Source organism: Gopherus evgoodei, chromosome 14 (assembly GCF_007399415.2).
Source record: "Gopherus evgoodei ecotype Sinaloan lineage chromosome 14, rGopEvg1_v1.p, whole genome shotgun sequence".
NCBI lineage: Eukaryota > Metazoa > Chordata > Testudines > Testudinidae > Gopherus > Gopherus evgoodei.
The window spans coordinates 26066023-26093512 of NC_044335.1; the positions used below are offsets into that span (position 1 = coordinate 26066023).

Sequence of the window (27490 nt, forward strand, 5' to 3'; positions counted from 1 at the left end):
CCTTCGCAGAACCTGCAGAGAAAGAAGAGTAGGGATTACAGAGGCAGTCTCCTTCTGCCTCTGTATCAATGCCTGCTCCATCTCCACACCTAGGGCCGCTAAACAAGCCTTTTGATGGGTTCCTAGGATGCCAGGTTCCACTTTCCCCATCTTTGCAAACCACCTTTCCCACTTCCTCAGTGCTTGGCCTGGATCTCCTCAGACCACTGGTACTATGCGCTGTGGACATTTATTTCCCCCCTTCCTCCTCAGGGACCACACTCACAAGGAGCATGGCCACCAGAGGTTCGTCCTCTCCTTCAGGTGGGAGCCTCTGTGAGTGGGTTGGGGCCCAGGCTCAGCTCCAGCCCAAGTCAGTGGCCCTGGAGCAGATGTGGATTTCATTGCTGTGGAAACATATATGAGGCCAGCGGCCAGGTCATTAGCTAGATCCCTACACCTCAGCTAAGAACATGGCTGATGGAGCCTGGATCTCTGACATCTGCGTACGAGCGGGGACTCCCTGGCTCTCAGGGCTGGAGGGGGCCAGGCCCCTTTCTGCGGGGGCAATGGGACTGCCCGGCCCGCTTTCCCGGTGGGACCTGCTGGGCTGGCGGAAGTAGCTGCGCTTCCGGGCCCGGCGCTCGCGCACTGCCTGAGGCGTGGAGCGGGGCCCAGGTGAGCAGCGGGGCTGAAACCGCCCCAGCGCCCGGGGCGGGGGGATTTAACCCCCTGACTGAGCAACGGGGGTTTGTACCCGGGAGGGTTCCGGGTGCTGCGGGGGAGTTGTATCCAGGAGGGGGAGGGGCTGTATCCGGGAGGAGAAGGGGTGCCGGGGGGTGTATCCGGGAGGGGTCCCGAGTGCCGAGGGGGTGAGGATGCATCCGGAAGGGGGAGGGGTGCCGGGGGGGTGTACCCGGGAAAGGAGGGTTTACTGGGGCCAGGGGGGGCAGACCGGGGTCTGGGAGATTAGACCAGGAGGGGGAAGCCTGCGGGGGGCTATCGGCTGAATATTGTTATAAATACACCTTGTAAAATTTTCTCTCGTTTCCTGACGCGCTATGGTGAGGTGTGTATTGCGGGGCTATAATCTGATGTGTCTCATGATCCTCGCTGGAAGGGCTGTGAGTAGATATTATACTTTCGTTGGTACGTTTTTAGGACGGACTTTGTATTATACTGCTATAGCTTTCCCTCCTCTGGCCTAGGCTAGTGCAGTGAATTGCTGCTCTGAGCCCGGGCTGGGGGTCAGAAGGCTTCATGTCTGGGTGCCTAGGCACCTGTGTATTGTTATTTATTAAGCACTAAAAGTTCTCTTTACTGTGTAAGGTACAGATAGCAAAACAGCCCTGCCTCAGGGAGCGTACAGGCCAGAAGTACAGTATTGGGCGATGTTAACTTGCCAAGGTTTTACCAAGGGCGCCCAGAGGTGAGGGCAAGTGGGGCAATTTGCCCCAGGCCCTGCAGGGGCCCCCATGAGAATATAGTATTCTATAGTATAGCAACTTTTTTTATTTATGGAAGTGGCCCCCAAAATTGCTTTGCCCCTGGCCTCCTAAATTCTCTGGATGGCCCTGGGTTTTAATAAAATATGCTGGATGGAAGCATCTGTGTATTTATGTAATACAAGTACAATGTGCTTGCCCTATCCTAGATTCCTGGTGGAGAGGCCGGACATAACAAAAGGACCAGCAGACAAGATGGCAGAGATGCAGATAGATCCAGACCTGGCCAAGAGACTCTTTTTTGAGGGTGCCACAGTTGTCATTTTGAACATGCCTGAAGGGACAGAGTTTGGCATTGATTACAACACTTGGCATGTGGGCCCCAGATTCCGGGGAGTCAAGATGATCCCTCCAGGCATCCATTTCTTCCACTATAGCTCTGTCAACAGGTGTAACACCAAAGAGACAGGTCCCCGTACTGGCTTCTTCTTAAGCCTGCAGCAGCGAGACTTGCAGATTCTGCATTGGAACTCATCAAATGAGGAAGTGGACCTCACGCCAGCATCTGAAGAAGAGATTGAAATAATGAGGTTAAACCTCCAGGAGATGGACAAGTTTCTTGGGCCATACCCATATGAGACCCTCAAGAAATGGATCTCCCTCACTAACTTCATCAGTGAACCAGTGATGAAGAAGCTGCAGCCAGAGAGTGGACAGATCTGTGCCTTTTCAGAGGTTCTGCCGGTTCTGGCTGGGAAGCACACCAAAGACAGAGCTGAACAGAACCTGCCCCGATATGACACAGAATGTAAGAGCTACGCAGAAGGCCTGGCCCGACTGCCCAAAATGAAGCTGAAAGCTGGCACTGAGATCCGGTTCACAGAGATGCCAAAGCAGATGTACCCTGATGGTGCTACTCCTGAGGAAATAACCAGGCACAGCATGGACCTTAGCTATGCTCTAGAAACAGTGATTAACAAACGGTACTCCAGCCAGCCCCAGGATGTGCTCGGTGAGTACAAAGGCTGTCCCAGGAACAGTCATCGCAAAGAGCCTTGAACGCTTAACAGCAAGAATGGTGTCCAGCAATCATTATAGTCTATAGTATAAAACTGAGAATCGGAACACTTAGGTTCCAGTTCAGGGGTGGGCAAACTTTTTGGCCCAAGGGCTGCATCTGGGTGGGGAAATTGCTTGAAGGGTCATGAATGTAGGGCTGGGGGTTAGAGTGCGGGATGTGGGAGGGGGTGTGGTGTGCAGGAAGGGGCTCAGGGCAGGGGGTTGGTCGCAGGAGCAGCGCAGGGTATACGAGGGGGCTTCGGGCAGGGGTGCAGGGTGTACCAGGGGGCTCAGGGTAGAGGGTTGGGATGCATGCAGACAGGGTGTGGCAGGAGGTTGGGGTGCAGGAGGGTTTTGGCTCTGGCCCAATGCCGCTTACCTGGAGGAGCTCCAGGGTATCAGCGAGGCTAAGGCAGGCTCCCTGCCTGCCCTGACCCCGCGCCACTCCCAGAAGTGGCCGGGATCATGTCCCTGTGGCCCCTTGGGCGGGAGGTGAGGGCTCCGTTGTGCACTTCCCTCACCTGTGGATACATCCCCCAAAGCTCCCATTCGCTGCAGTTCCCTGTCCCCAGCCAATAGGAGCTGCGGGGGACAGTACCTGGAGGCGAGGGCAGAGAACGGAGCCCCCAGGGGACACGGAGGTGTGGTGCTGGCCGCTTCCAGCAGCGATGCAGGGCCCACGGCACCATGAGAGTGGCAATCCCACGGGCCAAATCCAAAGCCCTGATGGACCAGATCCAGACCATGGGCCGTAGTTTGCCCATCCCTGTTCTAGTTCCAGTCTTGTCAGTAAATTAGCATTTGGATGTTTGGCAAGTCTCTTAGCCTTTCTGTGCCTCCAGTTAACAAGGATAATATGTTCCCTATCTCACAGGATGTTTGGGGGCTTAATGTTTGTAAAGCATTTTGAGATCCTTAAATGAAAAGTGCTTTTCAGTGCAACCTACTGTGCATGAATTTTCAGCGCAAGTGTGTGGAATGTTAGCTATGGAACTCTCTCCGTATTGCTGTGAGCGTCTCTCTTTTCCCCTAATGTTCCTTTCACATTGGTCTCTGGGGTCTTCTCCTCCATAGTACGTTGTTTGGTTCTGCCTCTCCTGGCAACCTGTCAATTAGCTAAAAAAACAAAAATGACGTTTTTTAAACCACCACCCTTATGTTTATCTATACATATTTTCATTGAAAAAAGTGATCACAGGGAACAGGCTGAATGGTGCAGTTACAATACATTGAAATAATTCAGGAGTAGGCAACCTATGGCACGTGTGCCGAAGGCGGCACGTGAGCTGAGTTTCAGTGGCACTCACACTGCCCGGGTCCTGGCCACTGGTCCGGTGGACTCTGCATTTTAATTTAATTTTAAATGAAGCTTCTTAAATATTTTCAAAACCTTATTTACTTTACATACAACAATAGTTTAGTTATATATTATTGACTTATAAAAAGAGACCTTCTAAAAACATTCAAATATATTACTGGCATGCAAAACCTTAAATTAGAGTGAATAAATGAAGACTCGGCACACCACTTCTGAAAGGTTGCCGACCCCTAAAATAATTAATTGCAGCGTGATGGGTGTCAACATAATTGTTCAATTTGGGAATAGAGAGAATGGGTTATCCTAGAAGTAGGAAAGTGCTACAAAAAGGACATCACTGTGACATGCAGAAATTGGTCAGTTGGCTTTGACTGCTGGAGCACTTTACCTGTAGCCATTTATTGTTAACTTCCAGTTTTCATTAAAATAACTAAGCAGCAGGGAATCTTGAACATGGTAAGCTTTTCTCTCCCCCACTGCTCCCATATTAGAGTAGCCATGGCTGAAAGACAGGGAAGAAGCAAGTTTAGGAAATTGAAACCTTCTGTTGTGCACCACTGGTGACGCCTTCTGGTAGGATTTGGGGATTGTTGTGAGGAAAAGCTTTGAACAAAGACTGTACGCATTGTAGAGAAGAATGTGACATGCATTATTTACTGACATATCAGAAATTACCAGCTGGTGGGCCTCAATAGAATTGCTGTAATTAGCTGCTAACTCCATTGGAAACAATGGCAACGTCTGCTACAAGTTAATGCCAGCTCTATTGAGGACTCTGAAACCAAGCTGAGATGACGCTGTTACCCACAAGATAAACTCTGGATGCTTGGTATTTACTAGAAATTCTTCTTATGTCCTCGTCATTTTATCTGTTAACTCTCTATCTTCTAAAAAAGCAGAACTGTATTGTGAAATTTTCTAGGAGGTAAAAACAGCTAATGTCCTTCCCAGCTAGCTACCATTTCCCAGTGCTCTGTGAGAAGCATGAGGGGACCTACTGGCAAAGTGAGTGTCTAAACATTTGGTAATTCTGAGCCCTGCGTGGCAAAATAAGGCCACGTCTATATTAAGGGCTGTAGTATAGATGCTACCTACAGTGTTGGAAGGGATTTTTCCATTGCTGTTGGTAATCCACCTCTTCGAGCATCAGTAGTGGAATTCTTCCATCAGTTTAGCCTAATCTGGGGTTAGGATGGCCTATTTACAGCTCTCGGGTGTGGGTTGTTCATACCCCGAGCACCGTAGCTATGTCAACCTAGCTTTTAAGCATGGACCAGGCCTAGGAGAGCAAAGCTGCTGTAACAGCAATAGCACGTTGTCTTCTGCGTACATAGTATCATAGATTGCTCTTGTTGTCTGCCTGCATGTGTCCATACTGTGGTACCCATGTCACTGTCTAGCTATGGTGGCAGCAGTAATTTCCTAGTTGCCCCTTTTTGGACACGTGAGCTCAGGAAAGGCAAGGAGAGGCCTAGAGAGATCACTATTCCCTCCTAGCAGCTATGAGGCAAGATTGTGTTAAATGGGGTCACAGGAGACCACAAAATCTTGATGTAATATCTTGGCTTTGTGTTATAGTGTTTCGGTAATAGGTAGAAGTAATGTTTTGTGACAACCCGAACACCACAGGACAATCTCTGGAAATCACTTGATAGTGACGTTGTTCTCAGATGCCGTTTATGAATGCTTATGAATGTCTCATGATGAGAAGGTTAACGATCATTGCTATAACATGTCCTCTTTGATTGTGCTATGCTTGCTTCTCAGTCATACAGTCAGAAGGGTGGAGAGTGGTCACTGCTTGGAGGACTGATGACTGTTAATATAGTCATCAGGAGTACAGGGTGCTGTTTGTGTGTCAGCAAGACAAACTCAGCGAAAGTATGCAAAAATCAACGTTGTCCACAAAAGTAATTTAATCTTCGGTTCCACTTATGATTGACTGACTAAAGTTCTTCCTTGTCTCTTTTTTCCATGCCCTCCCTTGACTGGGTGTTTCCAGCTGAGCTGCAGTTTGCTTTCATCTGCTTCCTGATTGGGAACGTCTATGATGCATTTGAGCACTGGAAAAAACTTCTGAATGTTTTGTGCAGATCAGAGGATGCCATAGGGAAGCATCAGGTCCTCTACACCAACCTCATTTCTGTCCTGTACCACCAGCTCAGTGAAATTCCAGCTGACTTCTTTGTGGACATAGTCTCCCAGGACAACTTTTTAACCAGCACCTTACAGGTAAGTTACCAGCTGTGCAGGTGGTTTGGGAAACAGACAGATGAGGATTCTCATGAGAAATGAGTGGGCATACAAAGCCAGACTCAACCAAATTCAGAGGGGAGTCTGGGGGAACAAAACCTTGTGTAAGATACACATGGTGAGGGGGAGTGTATGTTATACATTGCTTACACACACAACCCACTTACACCTCACCTCTGAATTTGACCCACTGAGACTGTGTATGGGAGTCTTAGGCAGTGTAAATGGAGTTAACCCACATATAGCAGGGCCAGCAGCGCAGCGTAACAAGAAAAGCAGCTAACAGGAGGAGGTAAGGGTGGGGTGGGAGAGATTAAATCTTTTGTGCCTGTCAGGCAATTAACACTGGTCTTATGTATCTTAAGTGAGAGTTAAAGTCCAGTCCATTCTGATGCAATATATCTATATTAGGGGTATCTGCCTGTGTGAGTAAATCAATTTAGTTGCAGCAGTATGCATTTTCTTAATGTAAACAAGGCCTTAGACTCCCTTACACTGAACATTAGTAAGGGGGGATTGAGTGAATTTGACACATCGTAATGGAAACTTTCCTTTGATACTGATTTAGATCAGTTTAAATAGTCAGAGGATTCTGTTCCTGAAGAAGCTGGAGTGAAGCCCATTACAGACTTAGAGCACTGGCAGTATCAAAGAGGACCCTTCCCCATCACCCTGGTCTTGGGCTTTGTATCATACTCATTTGTTTGCCTTGAATCAGGCTGTTACCCAGTGGGAATTTAGAGATGATTGCCCAGAGTGTAGAAAAGTCTGCATTGATGCTGAGGCAGCCACAGCAAAGCTTTATAATCCAGCACAGCAAGATCTGATGGATGTGCTTATAAAATACCTCCCCTTTATTTAATCACTCTAACATCTTAGTAAATATTCATAAGGATTTAATAGCTGAACAAAATTCAATTTTCTGCCTCTTTAAGTTTTCCTCTTTATAATAACAACAGCCCAAAGAGACATACATGTGTGTTTAGCAGTGAAGATTTTTATTCTTGGCAGTAATTGTTCAAGATGTGCTGTAGATGATTTATAGGCCTTGTATACCACCTCCTCCCTTGTCAGATAGATCGGTCACATTTCTGTATGTGTGACTATTTGCTGCTGCTGTAGAATATTTCAATATATTAACTGGCTAGAAACTAAGAGGTGCTGTTTTCAGTGTAGAGAGTTCCTCCATTGGCCCCTAATGACTCTCACTTGTGAACGGTTTCAATCAGTGTCACAATGCAGGATAGGCCTGTTCCCCACAAACTGAAAGTGAGACTTCCTAAAAGCTTCCTTCCACTGCAATAAAAACATTATGAACCCAGTAATTAACATAATCAGTTTCATTAAAATTAACATTATTTTTACACTCAATAAAACAGTAAACTGAAAATTAGCCGAACTGCAACATGTCCTTCCATGCCAGCTTCTCAGGTTCAATGTATGGAGTTAACTCTGTGGTCTGATGGGCTGAGCATTGCTTAGCTGTTTTAGAATGTTAAGGCATGTCTACATTGCTTTTAAAAATAAAAGCCTGTGGCAGCAAGTCTCAGAGGTCAGCTGACTCAGACTCTTGCTATGGGGCTAAAAATATCAGTGTAGACGTTCCGTCACTGGGTTTCAGAACCTGGGCTCTGGCCCATGCAGAACATCTGCACTCCTATTTTGTTGACCTGGGCTTTGAGACTCGCTGCCTCTGGGTTCTTTGCAGTGTAGATGTACTTTTAATGAGCAAAAGCTTTGATTTAAGGATAAGTCTTCAACATTTGCCAGTCGTAGGAAATATTCATGTAACTAGAGCTGGCTGGGAATTTTTTTATGAAGTATTATTTATCAGAAAATGCTGATTCATCAGAACTGAAACATTTGGTAGGAAAGTTTTGATAAATTTTTTGTTTTTGAAAAAAAATTAAATTTTGTTTTGAAATTGAAACATTCCGTTTTGACATTTTTTAAATGAAAAGTTCAATTTTTCCATTTCAAAACTATTTTCATTTAGAAATGTAAGTTAATACACAGCAAAAATGTGAAAAAAATTAAAATCTTAAATAATCAAAACAAATGAAACATTTTGAAATTATCGAAACAAAACATTTCTGCTGATCTGATCTGAAACTTTTTTTGGATTTTCAGTTCACAAAAATTTTTAGATTTCAGCTTTTTGTTCCAATTTGTGAGGGAAAACTTTCTGAAATCTCACATTCTTTTGTGACAGGAAAACCGTTTCCTGCCCAGCTCTTCATGTAACCCATTGGCAAAGTATGTTTTTGTCCCCGCTAGTGGTGGACCATGTAAGAAAATATCAGCTTGCTACTGCTTTCAGCTAGTGGACTTGGAGTGGAATTTTCAGAGGAGTGGCTTGAAGCCAAATCCTGTTGACTGTCAGTGAGATTTGAGTATCTACCTCCTTTAGGCCTTTTTGAAAGCCCAGCTTTAGCCTATACTGCTGAAGCTAAAGAACTGATGCTATTATGTGAGAGGTCGCGGGATCAGTGCTCACTGATGTCTGATGGTGGTCATTGCACTCATAACTGCACAAAAGAAAAATGCTTTGGGTGGAAACCAGTTTTTTGTCACTAAAGGTTCCCTACCAACATTACTGCTCTCTGGCTCTTGGTGCTGGTGGGAGTACTGTGATTAATTTGTATTCTGGGAGTGCTTAGGTGCCCCAGTCATGGATCAGGACCCCATTGCGCTAGGTGCTGTACAAAGACAGAACAAAAGAGCTTACATTCTAAGAATAAGATCGATATGCAACAGACAGACTGGGGAGCACAAGGAAATAATACACAGTGAACTCACCTCTTACCACACATGCCTGGGTAAAACACACAGCACCGTTGATAGCAAAGAACAATCTTAAAGTGTAATTGTAATCAGAAAAGTGACATGGTAAAATTGTCTGCGTCTTACCGAACCTGTCTGCCCATTTCACTGATCAAGTTTATTCCTGCTAGCACTTTAGAGTCATTGAATCCATGGGAATAGGAGCTGGATTCTATTCCACCTCTTGCATGGAACCTTCCTTAAGCTTCAATTGCAGAATCCTTATTCCTGGTGGTAGCTGAAGAGGCAGAAAGAACACAGCTTGATTTTCATATCCAAGGCCTAGATTGAGTTTTTTGCAGCACTTGAAGTTTGAAAAAAAAATTTTTTTTGGCTTCTATAAACACAAATTTGATGTGTAACTTATTGAGCGGGATTAATATAGAACCCCATGATCTCACGGTTAGTCCCTTTTTTAACACTGGCCTCATTTTATAGGAGAGTTTTGTTAATGTTTCTGTGTGAAGAGGCACTTTCACAGTAGGATGAACAAAGAAAAACCAAACAGTTATACACAAAGCAATGAACTTTACCATTCATTTTCAGTATTTTCTCCTGCTGTCTATGATCTCTTTTGAATAACAGCATTCTTCCCAAAGGGGCTTTACCTTCAGCTTGATCCTGCAATGAAATTCTTTAGCTTAGAGCATCAATTTGCTGTGGAAATGAGTTCTGTGTCACAAATTCAAGCAGGAGAGATGGGCTCTGAGGCTGAAAATCCTGGTTAGTCAGACACATCTGCAATAACTGTCGGAAGTGCCACAGAAAAATTGTGAATGTGTGAAAAGTTAATGGATTTATGTATAAGTGAGACATTAGAAAATCCCTCCTTTAGGGTCTTTTCAGGTTGCAGCTACCAGTGTTCAAGGATCTTCAAGGATGTCTGTAATGCGCATGATGATTAGAAATTTGAATTTTCAAACAGCTGTTCTAGGGGACGCCCTCCATTTTTCCAGTCTCCGAGGCAGTTTCTTCTGGAGATCCCTGCCTGTCCTCTAAGACATTAGAAATGCTGGAGAAACATATTGTGGTCACATGTTACAGCAGACAAAACTGGGGGGATCTACTCCATATCTAGCCATAAAGAAAGGGAGGGTGGTCAGACTCCCCTGGTTCTGCCCCCAGGTCAGGACGCATGCTTATGATTCGTGCTATGAGTTCTCAGTCACACAATAGCTAGTTCTAATTTGGATTTGGTTTAATCTGCCTAAAATATTTGGGGTTTGTTTTTAAGCATTTGTTACGGTCAGAAACTAAAACTGCTGGGCCAAAGGGGACACTCCTGCAGCACACGCCCTCCTCTCCTTGCCTCAGAAAAAAGCTTCATCAGTGCACCTCATTGTGGGCCTAGGTCTCTCCTCAGCTGACAGTGCCAACTGCTTAGAGATTGTATGAGATGGGCAACTGCTGCGATGGGCATGTTGTTTTCATAGGTGGCCATCTTATTTGAATCCTATTCTCTAGAGGGAAGGAGATTGGTACTTCTAAGCCTCTCTGCTGTCCACCTCCATCTGTTTAGCAGTTATAAACCATTACCTGTGGGAAACTTGGTGTCATAAACAGATAGCTAAGGGTTAATGTCTCTTTCACCTAAAAAAGGGTTAACAAGCAGTGACCTAAAACACCTGACCAGAGGACCAATCAGAAAACAAGACTTTTTCAAATCTGGGTGGAGGGAAGTTTTGGGTGGAAGTTCTTTGTTCTTTGTCTTGTGTCTGTGCCCTCTCGGCTATGAGAGTGATTTTTCTATCTCCTGGCTTTCTAATCTTCTGTTTCCAAGTTGTAAGTACAAAGATAGTAAGACAATAAGGTTTATATTGTTTTCTTTTGTATTTACATGTGTGTAGTTGCTGGAATGTGTTAAACTGTATTCATTTTGGATAAGGCTGTTTGTTCATTTTTTTCTTTTAATCAAATGACCCTGTATTTGTCACCTTAATATAGAGAGACCATTTTTATGTCCTTTTCATTCTTTTTATATAAAGCTTTCTTTTTAAGACCTGTTGGAGTTTTTCTTTAGTGGGGACTCCAGGGAATTGAGTCTGCAGCTCACCAGGGAATTGGTGGGAGGAAGAAGTCAGGCGGAAAATCTTTGTGTTAGATTTACTAGCCTGACTTTGCATACCCTCTGGGTGAGGGGGGGGGAGAGAGATTAGCTCTCTCTGTACTTGTGTTTTCCAGGACTGGAAACAGGGAGGGTGGAGTCCCTCTGTTTAGATTCACGGAGCTTGCTTCTGTATATCTCTCCAGGAACCTCGGGAGGGAACACCTGGAGGGGAGGAGGGGGAAGGGAAATGGTTTATTCCCTTTTGTTGTGAGACTCAAGGAATCTGAGTCTTGGGGTCCCCCAGGGAAGGTTTTGGGGAGACCACAGTGAGCTAGGCACTGTATAAATCCCTGGCTGGTGGCAGCGTTATCAGGTCCTAGCTGGTAACTAAGCTTGGAGGTTTTCATGCTAACACCCATATTTTGGACGCTAAGGTCCAGATCTGGGAAAAATGTTATGACACTTGGTCTCAAGAGAATAAACACGACCAAGTCTTTGACTTTGCCCTTAAAATTAAAACAAAACAAACTCTCACAGTCTCAACTTCTACTGCCTACCTAGACCTCTGCAGTAGTGCCTGTATCATTGCTGTTTAAAGTTGCACCAAGTGCATTCAGACAAAATGTCTCGTGGCTGCCCTTTGGCTTCAGAGACTGGGTTTCAACCTCCAGTCATTGAGCTGTCCTTTTCTTCCACTGCTGTTGTCTTTTGTGGGTGGGACATTCTGAAGCCCCTAAATAGGTGACTTAAGAGCAAAGGTTTACTTCATTTTCAGTGGTATCACCTGCACTCTTTTGGAAGCCCCACCATATATGTTTAACTCCATGCATATCCCTACTTGAAACAAGACTCCCCTCATTCCTCTGTTTTCAAAGATTAAAATAGTCCTGACCCTCGCTGAGTTTGTGGAACGAAGGCAGTGTTTATCTTAGCTTTTGAGTGAAGATGGAGACTGCAGTGCCTTGTTAAGGAGCTGCCTGTAGCCCCATGGCCACTTCTGAAACCCTGCAACTAAATTTCCTCTCAAGCCAGACTAACCTGAAACTGAAATCTGCCCACCCCATAGAAAGGCTTTTTGGCCCCAGTCAAGGCAGGGAAAACATGCATTACTGTGACGGGTTGGATCACAGAAACTCCCCGGGGAGCTGCCAACCAATGTGCCAAGACTGCCTCCCCTCCGGTTTTCCCTGCCAGCTCAGGACTCCAGCACTTCCTGTCTGCTCCAGCACAGACCCAGGATCTGAATTACTTGCCCCAAAGCTGCAGGTTTACCTGAAAGCAGCTAGCAGAAGTATTCCTGCCTTTAATATTCAGATGCCCAACTCCTAATGGGATCTAAACCCAAAAAAATCCATTTTACCCTGTATTAAGATATGCACAGTTGTTTGCTCCCCCAGGTATTAATACATACGCTGAGTTAATTAGTAAGTAAAAAGTGATTTTATTAAATACAGAAAGTAGGATTTAAGTGGTTCCAAGTAGTAACAGACAGAACAAAGTAAGTCACCAAGCAAAATAAAATAAAATGCGCAAATCTCTGTCTAATCAAACTGAATACAGATAATCTCACCCTCAGAGATGCTTCAGTAAGTTTTTTCCTCAGACTGGACCCCTTCCAGGCCTGGGCACAATTCTTTCCCCTGGTACAGCTCTTGTTCCAGCTCAGGTGGTAGCTAGGGGATTCTTCATGATGGTTCCTGTCTCCCCTTTGTTCTGTTCCACCCCTTTATATATCTTTTGCATAAGGCAGGAATTCTGTGTCCCTCTCTGGGTTTCCAACCCTCCTTCTCAATGGAAAGACACCAGGTTAAAGATAGATTCTTGTTCAGGTGACCTGATCACATGTCATTGCAAGACTTCATTGCCCACTTGCCAGCACACATGTATACAGGAAGACTTACAGGTAAAATACACCCATCTGCAGACAGTTGTCCTGGTTAATGGGAGTCATCAAGATTCCAAACCACCATTAATGGCCCACACTTTGCATAATTACAGTAGGCCCTCAGAGTTATATTTCATGTTTCTAGTTTCAGATACAGGAGTGATACATTAATACAAATGTGATGAACACACTCAGTAGATAATAAGCTTTATAATGATACCTTACATGAGACCTTTTGCATGAAGCATATTCCAGTTACATTATATTCACTCATCAAATTTTTATAAAATCATATAGACTGCAACGTCACATGCCGCCTCTGTGATTATCTTACTGACTTCTAATGTATTCTTTTAGGTGTTTTTTTCCTACACCTGCAGCTCCACCGTTGACAGGACGCTGAGGAAGAAGGCAGAAAAATTTAAAGCCCACCTAACTAAGAAATTCAAATGGGACTTTGAGGCTGAGCCAGATGACTGTGCCCCTGTGGTAGTGGAGCTGCCAGAAGGAGTGTTATTGGACTGAATGAAATGCAGTTGTGGAACCAAGCACTGGGTTGTTTTTGTTTTTGTTAGCTTATTTTTCTTCCCCTCTTCTCGAATTTGCCAGCTTTCTTAATTTTGTATCTCATCCTGTGAAATGAACTTGGTGATCCGGAGCCGATACCTGCTCCTGCTATAGAATCAGATCTGGGAAGCCCAGAAACACTGCATATTCAGTCTCCAGGCCAGAGCTCTTTTGTTGTGGGCTCAGGCATTGTTCTACAAGCCACTGGGATAGAGTATACCCACATGATGCAATGTATCCAAGGTCACTTTGAGTACTTGGGCAACTTGTATTTCCTTAGCTCTTCTGCATGTGCTAGTTAATGGACATAACCGCCTGTTGGATGGCCGTAGCCACCTTATATTGAAGAAGCCCTACGTGAAACCATTTGCCTTCTAGAATCTGGAGCCTGTACTCTAGCTTGATGCCTTTAGAATTAAGAGGTAGGTTGAAGTACCTGTGATCACTGCATCCTTCTTCAGCCCCAACTCATGTTGACTGTACTTCTGCAATAGCATGCTACGATGGAAAAAAATATCCTTTACTAAATCCTCCTATTCCATAGCTCTGACACTAAAATAACCAGATCAGAGGAGTAACACCTTTACATGAACACTGACAACACTGTAATTGCAGTGGCAGAGAGACTGAATCTACTTAGCCTGGTGTAAGAGAATCTGGAGAGTTTGGTAACCAGAAATTGAATTTTTGGGCAGTAGTCACCTGGTATTCGAAACAAAAAGCCAACCACAGATTTTTCACCGACTGTGCTTGTTGTTTGAGATATCTGGAACTCTTCTTGTAATTATTTTTTGCTTCTCACTGATCATCTCATTAATAATCATGTGAGGCCTCTGGTGTTCATTCAGAGCTGAGTTCCTGTAATTGTTATCCTGTAATTCTTACTCTATGTAAGACAGTGGGGTTTTTTGTTTGTGTTTGTTTTTAAACAAGAATTCCTGCTGTTGTAGGGATTAAGCTGTGTTCAACTTGCTTGTTTCTTTCTAGATAGTTAGACTCCTTAAGGAATTTATTGAATAGGTTCCCAACACGATAACCTACTTATTAGTCTTTCACAATAGTAGTTCAAAATAAATCTTCCTGTGTTACTTTCCTAGAAAAATATCCCTGCAGTCTTTTGTGTGTGAATTATTTTAGCCAAGTTGTATGTTAGTCTGTTATTGTTCCGGCCTTACCATAGCAGTGTCATTGTTATTGTACTCGTCACCTTGAAGTAAAGTATCGATGATTTTTCTCTCATCCAAGGACAGCTCAGACCGAAGAGGTAAACAAGCATAGCATAATGCAAGATACTGTGCGTTGTCTGTGAGAGGACACGTGATACCCTGCCTTTGAATAACCACGTACCAGTCACAGAAATAAGATAGGAAAAGATCTGTTAAGTGCAGGGTGAATAAAAATCAATGGCTTTCTTGTTTATAATTTTTGATTTCATTTTAAACAGGTTTATTTTTTAAAAAATAATGTAATACGAAATATGTTAAGAACTAAACATTATAATTTCTTAAATAATAAATAAATATGCCAAATCCATGAGCCTCTATCAAAAACTTTGATTTAAAGGCTTCTTTTCTGCATAAAGAAAGATGTTTTCCCCCTGATTCTAATTTTTGAAGTCAAGTTTTATAAATATGGCACAATAGCCTAAGTAACTTAGGAGACTGTCATTTTCAAGAGACTTAGGAGAGTAGGAACTTAAGCTGCAGTTACTTTCAATTAGACATATTTGAAAATTTTCTCAGGCTGACCTGAAATAATTAGTTTAATTCACTGACTATAGTTAATCCCTCTGTTGTTTAATAAATCATTTAGTTATAAATGTGAATCATGTTTTGATAAGAGAAGTTTATGCATCTAAAGCATTTAAGGTTGTTTTGTTTTTTTTCAAAAATTATATGCTGTTTTGTGAATTTAATTAAATTCCAGTTATCCTAATGCAGCTTGACACAAATCATGCAAAAAAAATTTTACCTAGTAAATAAGCATTTTCTAGCATACTAAAAATATGCAGTTAAGAATCTGAAAATACTAAGCTATATAATTGCTTAAATAAATGTATATAGTAATAGTGTGCCCTCCTATATAACTATAGGTTATAGCACTAATGAGAGTGCACCTTTCTTTAGAAAATAGCAGAAGTACAAATGGAAAAGTTGATTAAAACGGATGATTAAAGTCGAGGCTTTCCACTGGGTGATTTAAATCCATCCATCTTGGTTACATGCAATCTCATCCACTATGCTCAGCCATTGTAGGATTGTTCTCTAGTGTGTATTTATCTAGGTTTTTGTTCTGTCTAGTTTAAATGAGTTGAGTAACGAGGGTCCTCGGGAGACCATTTCAGTCTAACAGGTAACATCATTAGCAAAGTTTTACTGCCTAGATCTTCCTTTGCTCAGTTTCTTCTAGTTAGTGCAAGTGCTATTTCTTATACCACACAGTAGTGCGCTCCCCCCCCCCCGCCTCCTTTTGCATATTTATACCCTTCAGGTACTTCTGTTTGCAAGGGGTACTCTCCCAGCAGCGGTTGTTCCATCAAATTACCTATAATGGTGTTTCAATGCTTTCATCATAGATAACTTTATTTTTGTTTTCGCTGACCTCCTAGTGCTCTGCAGTACCAAGCAAAAGAACCATATCTGATTTCTCCATCTGCGCTGACCTGGGGGTGCTGCAGAAACAGCATGCTTGGCTCAGTGCTAAAGAGCTGTCTTCCATTGCTCTGCAGTGCCTCATCCAGAGCAGCATTGAGCTCCAGTTCCTTCTCATCTGGAAAGCAGGCTCAATATGGTGCCATTTGCAGGGTGGGGAAGGAGAGTTCTCTGTAGGAACTCCTTTCCAAGAGATACGGAACAACCTAAGGCTGCACAATATTCTGTTTCTGTGGATCCTGTCAAAACATATACTTTGTATGCTTGATGTTAGTTTTAATGTGATTTTATTCTACATGCTGGTAATAACTTTAAAAAGATTCTTTTTTTTTTCACATCTTAGAAATCAGATAAACATAATTTTTCTACCAGTAATTGAGAAAAGAAACTGTAACTACCACCCACTTTTTTGTAGTCTTTTCTGCTACAGATAAACTTGATTGGTAGCAGTCTTGCTCTCTTAGACCATCGTTACGTATGTACATTATGGGAAACTAATGAAGCATAGTAGATTATGAGTTTGCAACAGTGATACAGTAACCAATTAGGATCCGAACAGCAGCTTTTCAGGTGTCATGAGCTATCAGTGCAGCCGCAGGTGTGCTGGCTTTCCACTTCATGGAACACTGTTCTGCCAAAGGTGCTTGAGTAAGAAGAGGTGATGGCACTCGTGTCCCTTGAGTGGTATTGTCACTGCTGCTAATCAGGGCAGTGTATGTTGCACTCATTCCTGAATGAGAGGTGAACCGCCTCGTCCTCTGCAGTAACTCCTGCTGACCTGTCAGCGTCCTTGAGGATTCCACAGTCCTGAAGATGTGCCTATGCAGAACCTTGCATGCCTACTGCCAGTGGTGGCAGGTGCTGCCCCATCTTCTGTTTCACTATGTTTCTATTGCAGTTTGCAGAACCAAAAGTGTTTGTTTATACTCCTTGTTTCCCCCTTGGTGCTAAAAGCCCATCCATACTCCTGCATCTGAAATCATAAAAAGCATCTTTCTGCTCCCCGACCCTGCAAATTTAAAGAAAAAGTCAAACTCATTTGGGTTGGGGAAAACAATGTGAAAGCCGCTCTGTCATCATGATGTGGCACCTTGTCGATGGGAGAAAGGGGAAAAACACTTAATTTTCATTTTGCCTGTCACTCTTCCAGTCAATTGGTTTCCTTAGGTGTAATTGAACAGTGACAAAAATTGCACATCTCATCCTATCTGCATGCATGAGGCTTCCTTTATGATTTCCATCTCCTCTCCATCTGCCTGAAAAGCAAAGTCCATTTGTCTCTGTGTTTTCAGGTGGATTTGTGCCAGTGATCCATCCATTCAGCCTGTCCAAGCTGTTTTATAAGGCAGCTTCCCTTCTGAGCAGCATTAGCATTTGTACTACAGTAGTGCCCAAAGAGCTTGAACACCATTGTGATCCCATTGGGCTGGATGCTGTTCAAACACACAGGAGACTGCTCCTGTCTGAAAGAGTTTGTAATCTAAACAGTGGGATGAGGGGAGAGGGACTAGTTGTAAAACACAAGCAAAGAAGTCAGAGAGGGAAGAGCCATATTTTTAAAATTCTGTATGAATACTTAACCTCTCTCTTTAAACTTCAGAAATCGTTTAATCCTGATTGTATTTAGTGGTAGCCTCTTTCTATTTTCTTAATAATTAACTTTCGCCTTTGCAGTTTAACCATATTCTCTTTGTTTATTAAAGTTAACCTTAGCCTGTCCTGCAGTTTATGTTTTTCAATTAGTCTTTTCTATTTCCTTAAATATTTTAAGCTTTATCTCTTTTACCCAATTTTAAAAAATATTTAGTCTTAGGGAGAAGTTTTCAGAAGCACACATGGCAGTTAAGCACCTCCCTACCATTTGTGCCTTTGACAATCCCCTGCTTAGTCCTTCTCAATGGATTGGCTGATGGCAAGAAAAAATATCATTATCTAGAGTAAAGTCTTCCTCTTATTATGACCAATACTTGGAGTAGCACTAAACAAAGCCCGCCTCTTATTCTTTTGAGGGATGGCTAGCATAGAGTCTTAGGACAGTAGAGATTCGTGTCTTGTCCTTTCCTCCAAAAGAGGAAAGAAAATAAACTTTCCAGGTGTTGTCATGGACCAACTTATTCAACTGCCCCCTACACTGTGGAAGCTAACCCCCTTGACTTGCTTTAAACCATATGTGCTGTGGAAGGATGTTCCAATGTGAGGTGAACTGCAAGAATTTCAAAGCTAGTTTTCCTCCCTCTTGAGCGATGCTTGGTGCCTTATACATATCCCCTCACTGCAAGGCTCTCTCATTGCATTACAATACTGGCCTTTGAGACTGTGCAGGAGCCCAGCAGTCACTGCTCTGGTCCGCTGAGGCATGGATTGTAAAAGACTATCCAGTGGAATTGGAGCATGTTTGGGGGAAGACTAAATACAGCATGATCATTCTGTAGCATGTAATTAATGTATGAGTCACATTGACTCCTGTCACCTTAGGGGCCTCATTAAGAGACAGTAAATAAGCCGCAAGGCAACCTTACCAAACGATCCAAATGAGTTCACGTAATCAATATGACAAATCTATATATATATCAATCCCAAGCTGATGCTCTGAATCCATCAGTTTAGCTTGCTCTATCACCTACCTCTGTGGTAACTTGCTTGGAGGGTTTTGCATTTACATGCGGGGGGGGGGAAGCTGCCACCAAAGCTCTGCAGTTGCAGAACTAGGTCACACTGCTGAAGTTTTGCCAATCAGGTGCGAGGGCTGAGCATTGCTTGCTTCCCAGCGGAGCTTATCTCCGGTTTGCAGTGGTGTTCATCAACTTCAGCTTGAAGGGCTTTGTGATCCTCCAGGGATTTGAAACAAAGAGGCTGGGCTCGCATTTGTCTCAGCATCTTTGCAAGTTGAATTAGCTGCTGAGAGCTCTCAAATTTGTGGCGCCAGGAAGCAGGTTGGGGAGGAAGGCGAGTCTGACAGAGGGGTGACATCCAAGAAAACCTCTCTCTGCAAGCCTAGCACCCTTTTCAATAGACCTATTTAAAGATAGTCATTCCTGTGCCATGGTCTATAAACAAGCCCTCACACACAAACTGAGTTCAGAGTTACATTTTTCTCAAATACTTAAAGTTTCCAAGATTACAAATCCAAAGCTGGAACGGCTGGAGGTTTTTTGTACCCTACATGTTTGCATGGCTGTGGGGCTGGTATTTCAACCTAGTGGTGGGGAGTCAGGGCTTTGCTCCATTGAATGGTGATGTGGAGTGATGGTCTTGTCGTAGGAGCATAGGGTTAGGCCAGGACTCCTAAGTTCCATCTGCAGCTCTGCCTCTGACCTGGATAGTAGCTTAGTCTCTGGGGGCTAGGTTTTTAAAGGAATTTAGGTGTCTAACACCCATTAATTTTAATGGAGTTATATGCCTAAATATCTTTGAGAAGCTGGGCCTCTGGACCATGGTGTGCCAATCCTGTATAAATTGGCCCACAAAAGAGTAATTTAAAAACAGTTAATAATAATGCTTCTTTCTTATACTGCACTTTTCAACAGTAGATCTCGAAGCGCTTCACAATCTTGAATATACTTCTCAGAAGCAGGCAGTGCTATTGTCTCCATTGTACAGATAGGAAACTAAAGTACTAGATGCTAAGTGACTTGCCCAAGGTCAGAAAAACCAGATCCAAGAATTGAGGCTGGGTCTTCTATGTCTAAAGTCAGAGCCCTAACCACTAGACAGTCTTTCAGCTTGATTAAAATGTGTCACTGAGAGTGATGAAGTCATCTATTAAACTCAAGCATTTAAAAACAAGGAGGTAGAGATCAGGCCTGGGCCCATGGATCTTCATATGGAGAGGGTGCTCCACGTGTAGATCTCCCCAGTCCTGTATAGAATGAGGGGTGGGAGTTATCACCACAACACTGTCTCCCTGGACCCCACCTTCCCCCTCACCCAGGTGAAGGATCTTTGCTGGTCTAAGAACTATGCAATATGTGAATAGGTGGAATGGGGGGTGGGAGGCTCTATTAGGGACTCACAGTGCCCCACCCCACCCTTTGCACCTTGTGAAGTTTGCTGTCTCTGGGTAATGCCCCTTTCATTCCCATACAGGAAAAGGTAGGGGTTAAAGAAAGAAATTAGGGAACGTTACTGTCCACAGCTGCTTCCAATTCCCAAACAGAGAGTTTGATGACCAGCTAGCATAAAACAGTATGATGTGAAGGGAGATTACTTAAGTAGGGGAATGGGTGGGCCAGTTTAGAATTAGAATGAGTTAGGATGATTTGATTTAAATCAGTAAGTAAGAAACTTTGAGTTAAATAATTGATTTTAATTTTGTTTTGCATTTGTACTTTTGAGTTGTTTTCCTAAAGAAAGGTTCATTCTCAGTGGTTGATATAACCATTTGATTTGCAGCTAAATATAGCCTTTACAGTACATTTTGTACTTCTTTTTGCTAACCAGGAGGCAGGACCGGTGCAACCATTTAGGCGAACTAGGCGGTTGCCTAGGGTGCTGAGATTTGGGGGTGCCAAAAAGCGCCCCCAAATTTTTTTTTAAATGGTTCACTGGCCGCTGCTGCCGGCGGCAGCCTGCAGCCCAGGGGGTTCCCTGGGTCAGGGCGCCACCGCAGCAGCCCGCAGCCCAAGGAGTCCCCCGGGTCAGGGAGCCGCCGCGGCAGCCGGCAGCCCAGGGGGTCCCCCGGGTCAGGGAGCCACCGCGGCAGCCCACAGCCCAGGGTGTCCCCCGGTTAGCGCACCGCCGCGGCAGCCCGCAGCCCAGGGAGTCCCCAGGGTCAGTGCGCCGCCACGGCAGCCGCCAGCCCAGGGGGCCCTCTGGGTCAGGGCGCCCTCGCGGCAGCCCGCAGTCCAGGGTGTCCCCCGGTCAGGGCGGCAGCCCGCAGCCCAGGGGGTCCCCCTGGTCAGGGCGGCAGCCGGCAGCCCAGGGGGTCCCCCTGGTCAGGGTGCCGCCGCAGCAGCCGGCAGCCCAGGGAGTCCCCTGGGTCAGGGCGCCGCTGCGACTGCCCAGAGGTTCAGGCTGCCGGCGGCGCACTGACCCAGGGGAATCCCTGGGCTGCTAGCAGAGGCTCAGAAAGCAGGGCCCTCCCAGAGCAGGGGCTCCAGCCTATGTAATTTTTCTCATGGGGGCCTGGGCAGAGCTGCGCAGCTCTGCTTAACGCACGTGGTAGGAGCCCTGCGACGGCGCGACACAAGGGCTTCTGGAGGAAAGCAGGGGCTGCCCCCTGGCTCAGCCTCCACATCAGCTCCAGCGAGGGGCAGGAGAAGAAAAGAGCCTCAGTGGTGGTCTGGTGGAGTGGAGGAAGAAAGAAGACCCTGACGCTCATGTGCTGGGCAAGGTAGGCAAGTGCTTCCCCACAGCTCGGCCTCAGGCACCTGTGCTTCTGCCCCCTTGGTCCTTGGCTGGTCCCTGCTCCTGCTCCCCTTGTATGTGGACTGCTCCAGAGAACAGCAGCCTGCAGAGCTGAGCTGCCCCAGTGCCCCCAGGCACCCCCCTTAACCCCATCCCCCCCCCCAGCCCTGACCGCCAGCTCCGAGTCCAGCCCCTCTGAGCTGGACACCATCCTGACCCCACATCCCTGAGCCCAGCCCCTGTGAACTGGGCACCCCTGAACCCAGAGCCCAGCTCCCCACCCAGCCCTGGGCAACAACAGCACCATCCCCAGGCAGCGACAGCCCATTGGTACCAACCATCACAATCATCCATCATCTGCCCATTATATAATTGCAAATGTATACAGACCATTACAGCTTTTAATGTTTTTAAATAATGTATTTAGTGTATTTTCAAATTATTACAAGTTAATTTTTGAATGTATTTCACTAGTTATTTTTTACATTTCCCAATACATGTTACTGTAGTATTGCAAATGTTTTATGGAAGGGGCCCCCAATTTTGCTTTGCCCAAGGCCCCCTGAATCCTCTGGGCAGCCCTGTCTAAGTTTTAAGCCCTGCTGCTGTGTTTTGCCTGCAACAGGCAGGCCTAAGCCTGTGAATGACCCCCATAGCAGCTGCCTGAAGAAGTGCTTGGAGGAATCATGCAGAAGGAGCGTGATATTTATTTGAGTTCTCTCCTCATGGAGGCTCTGCTCCACTTGGTGCAGGACAGCAGTCTCAGCAGGACTCTAGGCCCAGCACCTTGCCTCAGTTTGTGGACTTGTACTGCACCCATCACCGGGCTCAGTCTGGCACCGTTACCCCTCACCAGTGCCCAAGAAGCAGTCAAAAAAGTTGGATGGACTGGTTAGGTTAGTTGTCGTGCTGTTGCTTGGCCAGTGTAGAGACCACTGAATGCATAATATTCCTCTGTGATGTTCTGTCCTGAGCACAATTAGCATGTTATGAGGTGGGTGGTGGTGCCTGTGAGGGACAGGTGTCTGTTTATGTCATCCAGCCATCATGTCTTAGGTCTTCTGGGGGGGGAGCTTTTCCATCCTGCTTTCATTGGATCAAAGTCAAAGATGATTTTCACAGGGAAGTTGGTAGGCATTTAGAGCAGATGAACATACCACCACAGAGAGCACTTGGCAACCATTTGAGTGTGTGTGACCTATTTAATTAGAAAATTGAATTTTTCATTCAAATTGAGTTTGTATCATTTGATGTTTTTAATCATTTGGAGGTGCATGGCGAGTTAGGCAGAATGGGTTCCGCAGCACTCCCAGTCAGATTTTGATATGAAGGAAGGACATATACGTGACTAAAAAAGGTGTATTTCTGTTTACAATCAAGATTGCTTAATTTTAAGGGAAAGTCATCGTGATCTCTTAATCAATATTTAAGTCAAACAGTTGATGAAATTCAAATAGTTAATTATAGTAAGTGACATGCATTCTCTATCCTTTACTTTTAATAGTGAACAAGAAAAAGGACTGATAGGAATAAAATTTCATTTTTTTTCGTTTACAGTTGATGCAGCCTCATGGCAGATAAAACAAAAAAAAAGGGCTGGGGCACAATTTCGTGACCGTGTATTGTGTATAATGTATGTGATTTTTTGGTGGTGGGGGGCGCAAGATGGAATTTTCGCTTAGGGCGCAAAATATCCTTGCACCGGCCCTGCCAGGAGGATACCCTGTTTAACCAATTGTATAGGTTCACATACCTTACTGAAAGCTTATGCTGAAATAAATTTGTTAGCCTCTAAGATGCCACAAGTACTCCTGTTCTTTCTGTGGATACAGAAAACACAGCTGCTCCTCTGATACCTTACTGAGATTCCTAAAGTTGACACTTTCTGTTACTTTGTTATGTTAGAAAATGGAGAAAAACTCAATCTTCATTTACTGGATGATGATTTTTTTACTCAGGATTTATGTCAAGCTGCATTTAGATGGAAATTAGAACTCAAATGTGCAAAATCAGCATTTTAATTTTATTAGCTAAAACTACAGTAAATGTGCTGGATACATAAGAAAGTAAGTTTAAAAAACATGTTTTGCATTTAAAACTGATGTATTAAACAAAAGAAGTATTAAGTGTAGTTAGTAAATTGATGGATTGTTTCTTGTCAGCCTAGGCCAGAATTTCAAAGGTATTTAGATGCAGATAGGCACCTGGTGGGATTTTCAAAAGTGCTTGAGCAGGCTAGGTGCCTCACTCCTACTGAACCCTATAGGAGTTAGGCACTTTAAAAAACCCTAATAGGCACCTATCAGCATCTTTAGGATTAACTACCTTTGCAAATCTGGCCTTGTGTCCTTTGTTTTTAGAATTGGTAGATCAGATCTTCTCTGTCAATCTATGAATGGCAACCAGCTGAGAGGAAAATGAGCTTTCCTGCTTTTTCAATTCTCAGTCAGTTTCTTAACTTTGAATGAACTAATCTAAATGAAGCAAATGCTACTTTTGCACCTAATAGCTAAACTGAAACCTAAAATAATTAAAGGCAAAAGCTTTTCTGCAGAAGCAGCAAACAATGAAATAACTTCCATTTGGAAAAGTGTAAATACCAGTATTTGTTTCAAAATAATATACTTAATGCAGTAACGCTGTAACATATTTATAAATCTTGAGTTGACCTCAGAAGTTGAATGCTTTCCCCTGATTCTGCATATAGTTAAAATGTGAGGAGAGCTTGCTGGTGCACCATATTTTTTATTTAAATAGAGTATAGGAGGTTTAGGCCTTAACGTAAATTGTTAGTTTAAAATAAAAAAAAAAATGTAGTTAAATAAAAAGCTGATTTAAATTTAAAGAAAACTAATTTATTTATTTTTAAAATCTGTTTTAATCACGCTAGACCTACTTAGCAGTGTGAGTAGGTTGTGTGGGAAAACTCTTGCATATTTAGTTCACTGATTAGAGATGGCCCCAGCTGGTGGGAGGGTTCTGTGTGTATTGATTGGGAGCAGGTGGGTCTTTCTAAGAAAATAAGTACATTATTAATGGAAAATTTGATCTGGAACAGAGATCCCATGTCAGCTAGAAGGAAAGAGCCATCCTGCCCTTGTATGCATGTGTCAGCTACAATGTGAAATCCTGTAAAACAGTCATTTCTTCTGATTGGAAATAGGAGGGATGAGTTCTTCAATAATGATTTGATAAGCTCCTGAGCAGAAGAAAGAAGTTGTGGCTGGGTTGGAACTGATCTCCCAATAGCACAGAGCTCCTCTGGGTACTGGTAAGTGAGCTGGTTATAGGTTTACACCCTTGAAAGCACATGTATTTCTTCATGGGGGATCTGATAGGTATTGCTCTTTATTATTTTGTAGGAAGGTTTGCGGGGTATACAAAGCTAATACTATAGTTGAAGGGCTAGGAACAGCAAGGGTTGCCTGAGTGTTTCTATTAAAACCCTCTTGGGTTTTTTCAGTCACTCATAACTTTACAAACTTCCAATTTCTGTTTAATCAAATTTTATTTAATTATAACCAGCCTTGCACCAAAACGTTTGGGGCTAGAAAGTAGCTCTCACTGAGGGAGAAATGCCTTTGAGTGCTCTGGTGAAAACTGGCTTTGATTTGAATATTGCAATTTGTGTGCATGTGCTACATAAATACAGGCTTGAATCCTGCTGGGTTCTCGGCCTCGGTGATGTCTTGTGGCAGCGTGTTCCACAGGGCGTTGTATGTATTTTTATCAGTTTGGAAGTTGCTCTCTTTCTGTTTCATCAGCTGTTACTCTGGTAGTATGGGAGAGGATCAATTAGAAGAGCCTGATCTGTCTTCTCTGCACTGTTTGTTATTTTGAACGCTTGAATCGTGGCCCTCTAAGGGAAACAATTCCATGTTTTTCAATCTCCTCGACTTTAAAGCCAGAAGGGACCATCGTGATCATCTATTCTAGTCTAGCCTCCTGTACATTGTAGGCCACAGAACCTCACCCACCCACTGCAGTAATAGACCCATAACCTCTGGCTGAGTTACTGAAGTCCTCAAATCATGATTTAAACACTTTAAATTACATAGAATCTATCATTTATACTAGTATAAACCTGTCTTTATAAGAGTTTTTCTTCTCACAATGAATGATACAGAGCCCTTAGACATATTGCTCTTGTCTAGCCTTGTAGGTCCAGATCAGAATTCTTTTATTAACCCTAGTAAATGCCATTTAAAAACATCAAGAGCAGTTTGCACAGTTAAGCAATCAAATAGTTAAATTTGCATGTGCAACCTTGCATTGTGTGCCATTAATTCCATTAATAACATACTTGATGTGAGCTGCTTATTTATGGGTTTAGTGGCAAGCTTTATCTTAGGGTATGTCTACACTGCCTGCTGGACTGGCGGGCAGCAATTGATCCAACGGGGGTCGATTTATCGCATCTAAGCTAGTCACGATAAATCGACCCCCAAGTGTTCTCCCGTCAATTCCTGTACTCCAACACTGTGAGAGGCGCAGGCAGAATCAACAGGGAAGCGGCAGCCATCCACTCATCACAGTAAGTCGATCTAAGCACGTTGACTTCAGCTATGTTATTCACATAGTTGAAGCTGCGTAACTTAGATTGATTTCCCTCCCCACCCCCCAGTGTAGACCAGACCTTAGTGAAAGGACAGGCCAGAATTGTAAGACATCCTTTTTTATTATTATTAAACTGCTGGATGCCTAAAGGTGCAGAGACAGCTGAGATTGCACTGAGAGATGTGCATCCATGGCTGGCAAAGTACTCCTCACAGCTTTGGACCAAGATATGTTCTCTGAGATTCCAGAGGGGAGTGGAGCTGGGAGACAGTGTGGGCGTACCATTCCATCCAGTCATTCTCTAGTAGGTTAGCCTAGAAGCAGCCTCAGGCCCTAATTCTTCAAAGATTGTGATCAGGTGCTTAACTTTGTGCCCTATGAGTAGTTTCTTTTAAGTCAATGGGCCAGATCCTTACCTGGTGATTACTTCAGCACCAACTCTCACCAACTGAGCGTGTGGCCCAGGGACTACTCAGGCACATGTTTAAGTTAACACACAATAAGTCTTTGCAAGATCAGGGCATTCAAGTGTTCTGTACGTATCCCCAAAGGGGCGACTTCTCTGGTGGCTTTGGTCTCTGAGTAGGATTTGACAGGGCTGCCAGCCAGCAAAGATGACTGCTTCAGGACAAAAAGGTGTGTCTGTGCAACTTCTCCTGCTTGTGGACTAAGCAGAATCTGTTTCTGTGGTATTTTTTGAACAGCTGTTCTATCTAAAGTTATGATTTTTTAACTCTACCGTGGAGCCTCAGTGTGAGCCTTAGAAACATTTGAAAGACTTTCAATTTGGCAATCCAGCAGGGATCTGTTAAACATATTACCCAGCTGTGGTGCAGGGTCATTTGGGGCCTTTAATAGGTTTCTTTCATTAGTGAGCATCTTCTTGGGAGAGGCGCTCAGCGTACATCACACTGATAGACATTCATGCTGACTAGGTGTGTTCATTTAACAGGCTTATTCTCTTAAGCCTAATAACCATTATGATGTAATGTTCCTTATGGAGGTTTTATTCACTTTACTCCTTGACAGAAGTAGGCAGGTCAATAGCTCTTGTCTTACATGTTCTGCCTTCCTTATTCTCTGCTGCTCTTTGCAAGACATCCTTCTAAACGTAAAAAAAAATTTGTCTTTCATTATTGATCTTTGTCAGTTCTTTTCTTTTGGCAAAATATTGCTTCTTCCTCTGTGTGACTTTCAACAGAGATGAAACTGACCTGCTTTTTGTGTGTCCGTACCTTACCCAAATCTTAATGTGGCTAGTTACATCCTGTATCCCTAATGCTGCCATTTCCCTTGCCTATTGAATTCTTCTTCACTTTTAACTCTCAATTGTTGTGGCGTGTTGCAGCACTCTGTTTAACAATTGATGTGCATCCGTGATGGTGGAAGTATTCCTGTACCTTCTCTGTGCAGTTGATAACCCAGAGATCCTTACAAGAAGTAAGAAATTATGGGCCAGATGTTTGATTATCTGGGATAAATAGGCATGACATTTCACCAGCAGATTCTGGCCCTGTATATGCACCAGCATTATCTGCCAACACAAGTTGAGGAACGAGG

At 43.9% G+C, this 27490-nt stretch overlaps 1 protein-coding gene across 9 annotated transcripts; it reads left to right on the forward strand.

Annotated features, from left to right (window-relative positions):
• Positions 1–582: 582 nt before the first annotated feature.
• Positions 583–14480, forward strand: AAR2 (AAR2 splicing factor). Of its 9 annotated transcripts, none has more exons than XM_030533254.1 (5): positions 592–657; positions 1049–1128; positions 1634–2436; positions 5804–6033; positions 13167–14480. In XM_030533254.1, exons 3-5 carry the CDS (start codon positions 1680–1682, stop codon positions 13332–13334), a joined length of 1155 nt encoding a protein of 384 aa, XP_030389114.1. In that variant the 5' UTR covers positions 592–657; positions 1049–1128; positions 1634–1679; the 3' UTR covers positions 13335–14480. The 9 variants fall into 9 exon arrangements, with proteins under 9 accessions (XP_030389118.1, XP_030389114.1, XP_030389117.1 ...); XM_030533257.1 differs by having other exon boundaries at positions 600–657; positions 1049–1103; XM_030533255.1 differs by having other exon boundaries at positions 642–728.
• The last annotated feature ends 13010 nt before the right edge of the window (positions 14481–27490 follow it).

Bases quoted from the DNA above. Each gene is read 5' to 3' on its own strand.
- AAR2 (XM_030533253.1), top strand. From the start codon at position 1,614: ATGTGCTTGCCCTATCCTAGATTCCTGGTGGAGAGGCCGGACATAACA. The intron at 2,437-5,803 runs GTGAGTACAAAG...GGGTGTTTCCAG, and splicing joins CCAGCCCCAGGATGTGCTCG to CTGAGCTGCAGTTTGCTTTC. The intron at 6,034-13,166 runs GTAAGTTACCAG...GTATTCTTTTAG, and splicing joins TTTTAACCAGCACCTTACAG to GTGTTTTTTTCCTACACCTG.